Source organism: Aricia agestis, chromosome 13, assembly GCF_905147365.1.
Source record: "Aricia agestis chromosome 13, ilAriAges1.1, whole genome shotgun sequence".
NCBI classification, from domain to species: domain Eukaryota; kingdom Metazoa; phylum Arthropoda; class Insecta; order Lepidoptera; family Lycaenidae; genus Aricia; species Aricia agestis.
In genome coordinates this window covers 13,505,642-13,518,262 of record NC_056418.1, presented here as the reverse complement: position 1 = coordinate 13,518,262, position 12,621 = coordinate 13,505,642, and the positions used below count along the sequence as shown (strand labels likewise).

The 12,621-nt window shown below is 34.6% G+C and overlaps 1 protein-coding gene across 7 annotated transcripts in view; it reads right to left on the bottom strand.

Moving 5' to 3' along the window:
- The window catches only part of LOC121733394 (protein yippee-like), a 129,808-nt gene that overhangs the window by 10,843 nt on the left and 106,344 nt on the right, over positions 1-12,621 (bottom strand). For all 7 annotated transcript variants that reach the window (XR_006036548.1, XM_042123627.1, XM_042123633.1 and 4 more), the window contains 2 exons: positions 9,015-9,058; positions 8,274-8,382 (listed from right to left, as the gene is read on the bottom strand). Coding sequence is in view for 6 of the 7 variants with exons in the window: in XM_042123627.1 (XP_041979561.1) it covers positions 8,274-8,382; positions 9,015-9,058 (153 nt within the window). In the remaining variant the exon portion in view is untranslated. The remainder of the gene's footprint in view (positions 1-8,273; positions 8,383-9,014; positions 9,059-12,621) is intronic.

Genomic DNA, 12,621 nt, shown 5'->3' with positions numbered 1-12,621 from the left:
ATGTCGCAAGAATTTAAAGTAGGATAGATTAATGTTATTTATAATTTGATTTTGGAGAACATTTATTAAAGAGAATGGCGTTGTGTATTTTTACATTTGGTAGTATATTATGAACAGTTTATTTTAGAGTGTTTGTGCAGGGAGAAATTTAGTTGAAACTTGTTATAACAATATTATAATGATTGTTATTAGCACTGTTATGTCACCGGCCCTCGGTACTGTTTCACGGTAGGCGGTTTTATCAAGGTTACGAATGTATTTATTACATACATTCATGGTGGGCGGTATGTAGAATCTAGTTATAGACCATAGACATAATATATACTGTCGTAAAGACCACCTGACAACTCGAAAATGCGTGACCCTTTTTGATCTGTCAATGTGTGCGTGTGCTAGTGATGTATATTTTATTATCGATAGTATAGTATTTTGCTATCGATAGTTTAGTCCGTTCGAGTTATTTTAGCTGAGTTTCTATAAGAAATAAATAATATGCAACTTTGATAGATTTGTATTTCAAATTAGGTATCATAAATTTTAATTGGCAAAAAAAGGTGACGATTGAAAAGTAGATACACATTCTTTCTTCTTCATCATCTTTTGGAATTATTTTTCAATCGTCGGATATGTTATGACATGAGGTTCTTATAGGGGTAAATAATTTACACATAACACATTATAAAGTTACTTATTTATTACTCAGATAAAATCTATCTGGTAAATCAGTCCTTACATTGAAAGTAAACGTTGAAAGTAAACAACACACATAGTATATTATATTTTATTCTTAAATTAAATACATATTATAAAATATCATAATATTTTATTACAATTATTTTGAACCGACTTCCAAACAGGAGGAGTCTAGACGTTCGCCTGTGGATATATTTTTATGTATGTTCAACGATTACTCCGCCGTTTATGAACCGATTTTCAAATTTTTTCTTTTGCTGTACATTGTATTGTTCCGAGTAGGTATCATGTTCACAAAAGTGGTGGTCTGGTGATGGAAACAATGAGAAATCGAAGTGACTCCTTGATATTCAAATGGGAACATATGGTCCCAGAAAACGTTCAAAATCTTTCGATTAATAAATTTAAAAAAGTAGTCAAAGAACGTTTTGTGCCAAAGCCAAAATTATTTCATAATTGATGGCACATCTTGGGAGTAGAATGCTGAATGACTGCTTGCAAGGCTACTTCTACATGACTTACAATTATTATGTATCTATCTATGTTTACATTGTATAATTTTTAGTTACAGCATTGTAAATTTTGTTTTAAAAGATTTTTTTTTTCTCACTTTTTTTGCTAAAAAGTGGGCGTGCGAGTTTCTTACGCCGGTTCTTCTCGTCGGCTTAGTTACCGAACCGGTGGTAGGCACCATGTATTCTGAAAATATATTTTATTTTAGATTTGTTCAGAAATAAAGCAATTTTGATATTGATTTTTTAAAACACCAACTGTAAGTATAGAAAACGTTAAGGACAGCTAAAATGAGTAAAATTATTATTTTTAAACAAAAACTTAAAACCGACTTCCAAGGCAATGACAATAGTAATATTATACTTAAATGAACTAAAAAGTATTAAAAAATTCTTATTCTGTACTCAGTATTAATTCTGTTCTCAATCTTCATTATTTTGCAATCGGTACCAGCTAACCTAATCGCCAGTTCTCTGACAGAATAGGTATAACAGCAACTTATATATTTAGGACTGGTACCGACTTCAAAATTATGAAGATTGAGTACAGAATAAGATTATTTAATACTTTTTAGTTCATATAAGTATAATCATAAATGAACTAAAAAGCATTAATTGCTTATAATTGCTTATTTTTAATAATTGCTTCAGTAACAAGTGCAACAGTATGTCAAACTTACTGGCACAAATAAAGTTGGGATAGCTCCTTTAACCAAAATAGTATTTATTCTAATTTTTCTTTAAACATTTTCAATGAAATGTTTGCCTACATATTGTTGAATTTTTCTTGGGATTCCAACCAACACGCCCAATTAATTTCAGCCATTTTCCTCTTATTAGAGGATCTTGAGGGAATCTGTAAAACAAATGATTATGATATATAAATATAAACCTTCCTCTAGTTTTAGAGTCACTCTATATTATAGTAGTTATATTATATTAGCTATATTATACTATACTATATTATATTAGTTAAAATAAGATAATATGTCCTTTTTAGTCCGGCCGCACATTTTCCGAATTTCTGATCACAAAAATTCGGACGCCCCGCCCCGCTCATACATTTTGACACGTCAGAAATTCTTTTAGTATGATGGGTCTACAACAAAATGTATGAACAGAGTGCGTTCCGCCGGGCGTCCGAATTTTTCTGATCAGAAATTTCGGATAATGTGCGGCCGGGCTTAAGGTGATAAATATAAAGGTAAATGATTTTTATTTTAGATTTATGTTATTGTAAAATATCGATAAGCATATCGATAAATTTGATTTAAGCACTAGCGTATATGTAAGAAATTTTGATGAAAAATTTTTCTTCAAAATTTGTGTAATATAGGAACAATAGTACCTTTAGTTACGCAAAATATGAAAGTAAAAAGGAGGATTCACAATATTTTATTTGAAATAGAGAACTAAAGACCAGAATATAGCAAAAATAAACACATCGTAGCAATTAGGACATGAAGATTAATTACGGGTGAAATGTATATTTTTCAGGATTATTCCTATGATTTACACTGCAATCACTCACAGCACAAGTTATTATTGTTATATATAATAGTATTTGTTGAAAATAACATACGATTTAAATAATAAATTGCAAATACCGAAAGGGCATAAAAACGATTGACGACTTTTGACGACCTGTCAAATAAAAGTTGTTACAATTTTCATTAGACTGCCTCTCTCTTTTCATCTTGTTATAATTCCATAAAGGATTTTCTTCTGTCTCGCACTCTTTGTTGGTCTTTAGTATTATATTATGTCTATGTTATAGACTAATTAGATGACAGATGCTGTCATCAAGGCAGATGTGATTTGGAAGTGATAGAGATTGTACGATTGGATGTTAATAAAGGTTTATGGAAGTGTAACTGGTATTTTCTTTCTGCTTCCTCGTCTTCGTAACAGCTGATTGATGATTCTCGAATGCAGCAGCTGTACCCTGAATCTGAATCGCGAAACAATCAAATACTCGGATTATGGACAGTTCGCACTTCGCAACACCTGCACAGTGCACACGCCTAGCCTCGAAGATTAGACATGCCTGTGACGAGGTTAAAAGTGACAAAGTTGTGCTTAACAAACTTTTAAAGTCTTAAAGACAAAGAGCAAAACGCGCTAGACTCTGCTTAGAGCAAAACGGATTGCAGTTTGAACTTTGAACTATGTTAAGTGTAGACAAGATGGAAGTAAATAAGATTTAGAGGTGGGTTGTTTTGATTTTTAATTAGTTGTACTGTGTACAACTGTACATCAAGTTGATTGAATTTTTTAAATACGCCTAAATGCAAAGGATGTGGTTTAGATTTTTATAAATTTCTAAAGTGCTTATTTTTCGTAATTAAAAAGTTGTAATTTTCCATTCTTTTGATGTGTATCAAATAATTTTATTCTAAACATACATGTCTACGTCCTTTACATTTGACGGTCCTAAGCCCGTCAAAGTATGAAGGGAAAATTCGCAACTTATGATAATAACAAGAATGCAGTGACGGATTAGCCCTTAATCAAATTAAGCAATTGCCTAGGGCATCACGTCTGAGGTCTGAGTCGTCTTTACCAGAAGAGTAAAGGTTCAAAGACCGATTCTAGTTGAGATACGGATAGGGGGGCCCACAGGCATGGATTGCTTAGGGCATCAAGTAGTCTTAATCCGTCACTGCAAGAATGTCAATAGAAGGGCGGGGCGGGGCCGGGCCGCGCCTATGTCCATATTTTGTTGTGTTTGGTAGGATAACTTTCGAAGGCTATTTCTCAAAATTTTAGTACTGAGTGATTATAAAAGAAGAAATACGTGTATTTTTATTTTTAACAAGGATCAATATATCCAAATTTGGCAGGAAGGTTAAATTGCACCCTGTATAGCAAGGATAGCAACAATAAAGTGTCCTCTTTGAAATCCATGACTTTGGGCAAGACGTGTTTCCGCTATAAAAGCCGGAGTCGAACTACAATAGTTCGACTTGCACATGACGCAACCACGTCGCAACCACATCGCAACGTCATTTTGTCGGTACCACAACGCAACCACAAAATGCTGCAGCGACACCATTCACACGTAACCACAGCTCGACGACATTTTGTCGTTGCGATGTCGTGTGGTTGTAGTACGTGTGGGTTGGCCCTTATAGTTATTAACAGAGTAGACAAAACTAATATAAGGAGTGTCTCGAGTCTCGACTTCAAACAAACGGGCGAAAATACGCGAATTGGGCGTTAATGTCACTTTCAACATGTTTCACAATGCTTAGTAACGCATTATAATTTTCATCATTAATCCAATCATGACCGTTTGAATCATCATCCTTGTCGTCTCATCAGTTATAATGTCAACATCAGCTCCATGTAGAGCTTCACAAATTCGCAGGTATTCTAAGTACATAAGGAACCACTGAGAACTTAATAGTTGGGGAGGGGAAGAGGGAATTTCGGGAGTTTATTTTATTTTATTTTCTTTATTAGGAACAATAAACAGTTACATGTTAAAACTTAGTTATTACAATTACCTATGGTTTAGAAATGGTAAACACATAACCCACACCATTGTTCGCATATTAAAAACGGAAAGCACAGCGTATATATGGATAAAAATATGTGACAGTAAGACTAGATACAAAACTACAAAAAGCAATAACACATTAAATTAAAGATAATAAAAAGAATTAAAACAAAGGATATTTTCAGTGTAAAGTTAAAAAAAAAAAAGTATAACACAGAATAAAAATGTACATAGTAAAAAAAAAACTACATGTAAAATAAAACAAAATTTTCAATAAGTAAATAAGTTAGAGTTCATTTTCAGACGCTAATTTGATCAATGTCTCCATGGCTTGTTTTTTAAATTTTAAACTATCAGATAGGGCAAAAATATCAATATTAGTGAAGTATTTGTTGTATGTATCAACAAGACGACGTAGGGGGATACGGAGACCAGCATTAGTCTTGCACGTTTTAGTGAAGAATAACTGAAATTGTCGCGCTTTTCTCTGATAAATTGTTCTCGGCACCGAGAAGCAGATCTGATTGGTGATAGCAGAGCAGTCATATTTATTATTACATAAACCATGTAGCATCATGATATCAAGAAGTGTACGTCTGGACTTTAGGCTTAAAAGTTTGAAATGGTCTAACAGCTCATTATATGGCAATTTAGATTGTTTACATTTAAAAAATATGGTGCGCAGGCATTTTTTTTGTACTAACTCTATTCTATCGGAATATTTGACGTAAAGAGGATTCCAAACGGGTATAGCGTATTCTAATTGTGATCAAATTAGGGTCTTGTATAGCAGCAATAGTGTCGATGGTCTCACAAAGTCACGGGTGGACCTTTGTATGAAACCGTACATGCGATAGGCTTTGTTAATTATATTGTCAATATGTGTATCAAAATGCAGAGAAGAATCTAACATCAACCCTAAGTCCCGGATTAGGTTTACTTTATTCAAAGGCACATTGTTTATAGTATATATAAAGTCAAGTTTTATCTTTTTTTTGGAGAAAGAAATAGTTTGGCATTTAGGGAGATTGAGGAAAAGTTTGTTACGAATGCAGTAATTGTTTAGTCTGCATAGATCCTGTTGCAAAAGCTGACAGTCCTGTATATTTTTGCATGATTTAAAAATCTTCATATCGTCAGCGTACATTAAAAAATCTGAGTGTAACATACATTGTTTAATATCATTGATAAAAATTATAAATAGAAGTGGACCCAATATTGATCCCTGGGGGACACCTGAGCTCACAATGAAGGAGTCAGAGGCGTAGCCGTTGATTACAACCCTTTGTGTTCTGTTATAAATGTAAGACATGAACCAGCGCAATAAGTTGCCTCGAATTCCGTTGAACGCTAATTTCTCCAATAGCAGCGTGTGATCCACTTTATCAAATGCTTTTTTAAAATCTGTGTATATAGTGTCAACTTGAACGCGCATATCCATGTCACTAAATAAGCGACCAACGAAACATATGAGGTTAGTGCATGTAGATCTTTTTTTAACAAAACCGTGTTGCTCGGGTAGGATAAGATCATGGATAAACGGGTACACTGCATCATGTACGAGTCTTTCAAAGAGTTTAGACAATGCAGATAAAATAGAAATGGGACGATAATTCTCAATATTGCTCTTGTCACCGTTCTTGTATATTGGTGTAATAAATGCCTGTTTCCAAACCGACGGAAATACTGACTCTTGGAGACATTTATTGTATAAGATGTACAAAGCGCATGAAATGTTATTAGCGGTTAAACAGGTAGGCACTTGACATTTACCTAGTCATAGGTATATGACCAAAAAATACTCAATTGTATTCGTACTTTAATAATAATCACTACATGTTAAGGGAAGGTACAGTCTGGATATGGACAGACAGACAGACGGACAAGCTGAAATATCTTTGTGATCGGGTCCCGTTTTTACCCTTTGGGTAAGGAAAGAGGCGAAAATTATCCATCTTTGTTATTATACTATGCTAACACGGACGAAGTCGCGGGCAACAGCTAGTAGAAAATAAATTCTTGCAATATCGTATTGTTTTCTAAGGTGTAATAATAATATATAAAATAAATATAACGCCTTTGAAAAATAGCAACAAAGTTATTTTTAAAACGTCTGATTATAGTTTTGGTCATTGGAAAGTGTCTTACGCTACATGATACTAGTTCAGAACAATAATCTACGAATTATATATTATAAATATTAGCCATGAGAAAATAAGTAAAGTAAGACTTATTTTTAGTCAACTTTGGTACCTGGTACCTGACCAGGTGTCACACTAAGAGCTCCACAAATTCGAAGGAATTCTACGTTCACGAGGGACTACTAAGAACCTATAGATCCAGGTCTATCTGAGTCGGCCTACGCGTTAGTTCTGTTTACTCTGGTTATGAAGCTATCTTTATCATAAAAATGGTGATTATGCACAATCTTACTACTAAAGATCTTGACATAATACTTTGACAAGGTGTAACTAAACTAAGTCAATGATAATACTTTAGGGTGTGTACGTGTTCCTTGTAGAGAGTTCACTGTGAAAGTAGCAGTTACCTCTACAAGGAACACGTAGTAGTTATATAGTAATATTATGACTTAGTTTTGTTAAACCTTGTATTTTTTATGACTATTCTAGATTCGCTAATGACTTTTCCTAGAAAGTGTGTTCCTTGTGCCATAAAAAGACAGAAAGATCTTGTAAGTATAGTTTTTTTCCTAATATTTATTCACTGTATAAATATTTCTATTAGCAAGTGGGTTTTATTTAATGACATTGCTCGTTGCTATGGTAACTTTATATAGCATACCCTGAAATTAACAACCTCTTGGGTAAAGAGCCTATTTTAATACGAGTTACAAATGTCCATGTCCATGACACTAGATCCCAAAGCTCAGTTATTTACAGACGTTAATTTAACCAGGTATAATTGTCTCTCAGTCAGTTTACACTAGCCTTTCCCAAAGTGGGCGATAACGCCCCCTTGTGGGCGCTGACGGTCTAAAGGTCTATAGGTAAGTATATCTAAATTGAACAATGGGGGCGCTAAAACATATTTTTTTCTCAAAGTGGGCAGTAGACAAAATAAGTTTGGAAACCCCTGGTTTACACTTTATGGTTGCCTCTTATCTATTACAATTTTAAATTTACAACCATAGACACATATTATAACGTGCAAAGTATTAAGTAAGTAACCCGCGTCGTACACATAACACAGGTAACTCTGACTGTATGTGACATTATGCCCGCTCCACACTCTCGCGAGAATTTCGGAACAATGTGAGAAATGAGAATGTGAAGCCGATTCTCGTATTCTTCTCATTAACGTTCTCCGGCTTTTGTCGCGAGATTCTCACGAATTGACTACAACTCTGTAGTCAGTTTGTATTAATTGACATATTTTGACTACAAAACTGTAGTCAGTTCTAAGTCAACAACTGACCAGTGACCGATTGTCACAGCGGCATCCACCTAGGGGCCAGGACATCATAGAAACTCCATTATAAATTAACCGCGAAAAAATCCATGGCGGCCATAGACAAGTGACATTGACAGCTCAACTTTTTCACTCACATATTTCCAGCCGAGCATGGTCTTGCAGCACTCGCAGTAGATGTCGGCGACCGCGTGCAGGCCCGTCAGCAGCACGCGCTCCTCCGCCGGCCCGCAACCCACGTTCACCCTGGAAGGGAGAATAGGCTTTATGTAGATAGAAATAATGATTATTTTTCTACAGTCCACGTTCACGTTGCAAGGGATTATGAGCTTCATGTTACATGTATATTGTAATATGGTTTATGTAGGTTTACTTTATCAGTCCTATGGAGATGATTGATTAAGTAGAAATCGCCGGTTGTATTACAGAAGAAGATACAAGTCATGTTGACACATTGCAAGAGCAAGCTCCCGCTGCCCAGCAAGCAAGAAGTTTGATTTTTTGTATAGTAAATTAAGTTAAATTTCGATTTGTCATCATAAACTCGTATCAGTGTAAACTGATGCTTAGTAGTTGATTAAATGTAAATGTAAACAACTTCCAATCAGCGTTGTTTGTTGATCAACTCGGATGGTTACACGAGTGCGTAAATAAAGACCTCACTTGTCACATAGTGGCGAGTGATTGGATACGGGGTGTATCAAACTCACACGCGGTCAACGAGATGTTTCTAAGAACTCCCTGTGTACCTCTACATTGTATAGACTATAGAGTCTATACCATGTAGGATTGTAGGATATACTGGGAGTATACTGTATACAGGTACCTATGGTCTATATCTACTATATACTCTATTATTATAATAAATTTGTACTTACACTGAATTGAACAGGTATGCGCGCCCCTGGCTGCCCTGGAACGACTGGAAAATACAAAATTTGAAATTAGAATAAAGTAAGAAGATTTAAAGCAATTAGTATGTAGGCACTCGGTATCACATTTGAGTGCAGTGTGTTTATTACGTTAGTATATTTCCGTTATTATTTAAAAACACCGAAAACATCACGAGAAGTAAGCATCGACTTTTGATAAATGATGAAGAATATGGCCCTTTTACTTAATTTAGGGAGTAGGAAATGATAAAGTTGATAATAATTTTTCACGCAATTTTTCATTATGACAAAACTTGTAATGAGATTCCACCATAGATTGATGATACTTTAATATTCCTCCTCCAGAGACCAGCTGCCTTATTAAGAATTTCAATTAGCGGCTGGTGAATGGCTTCATAAGTCACGACTCACGACTCATGGCATAAGTCGTGGTCTAATCTGGGGGCACGGGAGTGCCCCCGCCAAGATGAGCCAAGCGAAGCGCGCAAGGGCACTACCTACCTTTTCTCGAAACGTTTCGTCGTATTTTTGAACCCTCGTAACTTTTGTTGGAATAATGCCAGATCGTTGAAATTTTTAAGATATAATGACATGGGTATAGTTATTAAATGCGCAAAGTTTGAATATCGTAGCTATTACACTTTAGATTTTATAGGTGTCCAAAAACCCACAATTTGGTCACTGACTCACCGATCATCAAAACTGTTAGGGTACTTCCTGAAGTCTTAGAAAGCTGAAATTTGGTATGTAACATAATATTAGTACTGAAACAACAAAAAAATTATCAAACCCAACTTAACCTATATCCGTACCATTATAGGGCAAAATTAGGCAAAAAATTGTGTTTTTTGTACGGGAGCCCCCCTTAATTGTTTATTTTATTTTAATATTATTATTAAATATTAAAGAAGACATACAACTAAGGAATTTCAGGAAACGTCAAGTACCTACCTGTTGCCATTATTGATATAGAGCTAAAAAGGCCTAAAAAAATCACGTTCGTTGTATGGGAGCCCGCCTTAAATATTAATTTTATTTTGTTTTTAGTATTTGTTGTTACAGCGGCGATACATATACATAATCTGTGAAAGTTTTTTTAACTCTATAGCTATTACCGTTCTTGAGTTACAGCCTGGAGATAGACACAGACAGACGGACAGACTGAAAGACAACGAAGTCTTAGTAATAGGATCCTGTTTTTACCCTTTGGGTATGTAAGTACGTAAGTTCAAAGAATATTTAATTAATAACTAATAATTATATTTCATTAATTATAATATTAATAATTAGTTACTTAACTATCAATCTATTTCAAGTTTACTTAAACTTGAAACAGATTGATTAGGAACTTTAGGATAATTTGTATAGTAGGTCTTAAAATATATGTTTTATCCAAACAATATCCGTTTAATAGTTAAAAATCAAAAAATGTTATTTCGAAAGTTAAACGGCTATACCAAACATCTTCGCGTCATCGATAGTGCGATGTAGGTGCCCAACAGTGACATCTATTATTATCAAAAGGAAAAATAGCAAAAAATCACGTTTGTTGTATGAGCGCCCCCGAAATATTAAATTTATTTTGTTTTTGCGCATGTTGATGTTAAAAGTGTATTTGATCTGGGGGCACTGGATTACTATGTTCCTTACATTATAAATTACTTTAATTTTAAACATATTTTGTCAGTTTCACAGTTTTGACAATTCATTTGCTAAATTGATTGAGAGGAATTGCTAAATGTGACCATTTTAGCCCTGCAGCTTACAAAAAGAAATGAAATCCCACCAAAAACATTTTCATGTAAAAATGTTGCCAAGATGAGACCATTTATAGTTCGTTGTGTCAAAAAGTACTGAGATCTCATGTAGAGCCAAGTTTCTAACCTTACATACTCAGCCCTATATAATGGCCAGGCCACCGATTTTGACTAATGTGTAGAGGTTTTAGATTCTTCTCGTGCGGCTGACACATTATATTATTATCAAATATTTTGCCGCGCTTTAGTGTAAAATTAAGGTTTTTAGATGTAGGGCTGAGTATGTAAGGTTAGAAACTTGGCTCTACATGAGATCTCAGTACTTTTTGACACAACGAACTATAAATGTTCTCATCTTGGCAACATTTTTACATGAAAATGTTTTTGGTGGGATTTTGACGTTTCAACTTTAAACACAATTTTAAAAAGTTTATAAGTCAATTTTGACACTTGGACTTTTTAAATTATGTTTGAAGAAGATGAAAGATCAAAATGTGGACCATGACCAGCCACTAGTTAAAATTGTCAATATGGCTTCTGCAGGGATGTGAATGTCTATTTAAAAAATATATTTCCCCTACACATAGGGGCGAGGGACTGATGACGACTGACGAGACCACGATATAATACGCACAAATTAAAGAGAAATCTCTACAAAAAAACTTTTATTTTGCCGTACCAAACGTGTAGACTTTCAAACTTTATAATAGAAGACTACTATAGACAGCTGTTTAGAATTATTTACATGTAAAACAACAAGATAAAGCGGCCAAGTTAAAGTGGCCATAACTTGACCAGCTTAGTTATTGACGGGCAAACTTTGTGGGGGTGTGCATACAAGATATTGTCATAACTTCGCTGGAATTGTGCAACTGTAGGACGTACCTAAGCTTTATTTATTGTGAATTGTCTCTGAAAATGCCACTCTTGCGTTGGAATTAATATTATATCTAGATTGTAGAGACTAGAGAGTTAATATGTTATTATCTTAGTTTAGGGTAAAACTCTATTTGTGATTTCTAAAAGATTCAGAAGATCAGATCTTGTGATAGAAGAAAATAATAATAATAATCTTTATTTAAAAACTTAGTATCTGTTACATTGTGTTACAATACAAATAGAGTTTTAAATTGTAAAGTCCTGATTTTGCAATCACTACAATGTTAGCTATAGACATGATGTAAGGAATTTGTTGGTTTTAGTAATGATAAAGAATAAATATTAAATAGTCTAATCTTGTCTCTGGTCTTTCCTCAAACATAGACTTTACAAGGCCCCCCATGAACGTAGGTAATGTTGGTAAATGGCAGTGAATTTAAAGTCAAAATTTGACAGCTTGGTGCGAGTTTTTAAGTACCACTAATAATTGCTTTGAATTAATTAAGTCTCAATTTGTAGAGCCATAGGACCAAACAACTGATGTAGTCATCCCATCAACGATGTCATAACATTTTAGTATTCTATGGTGAGTAGGTACTTGAGTAGAGACAAAAGTTTCGAATTCACCGTGCAGACCTAGCATAACAACATTAGAAATTTAAAAGAATGGACATACTGCCAGATTTTGGTGACAAAATGGCGGATTAGCCTGTCACTTTGTCGAATAGACCGTCGCGTTCCGTGGAAAGAAACCGCTTCTATAGTGACCATGCTAAGCCTGCTGAAACTACCTTAGTAAGTACTAAGTGCTTGTTCAGACACAGCGGGAACCGCGCGGTATGAACCCGTGCGTTTTAACCGTTCGCAGCTTATTGTAAAGGCATTGTATTACAACGTTCACACTTCACCGCTCGGTTTCTACATGGGAAACGGGCGGTTTCCGCTTTGTCTTAACT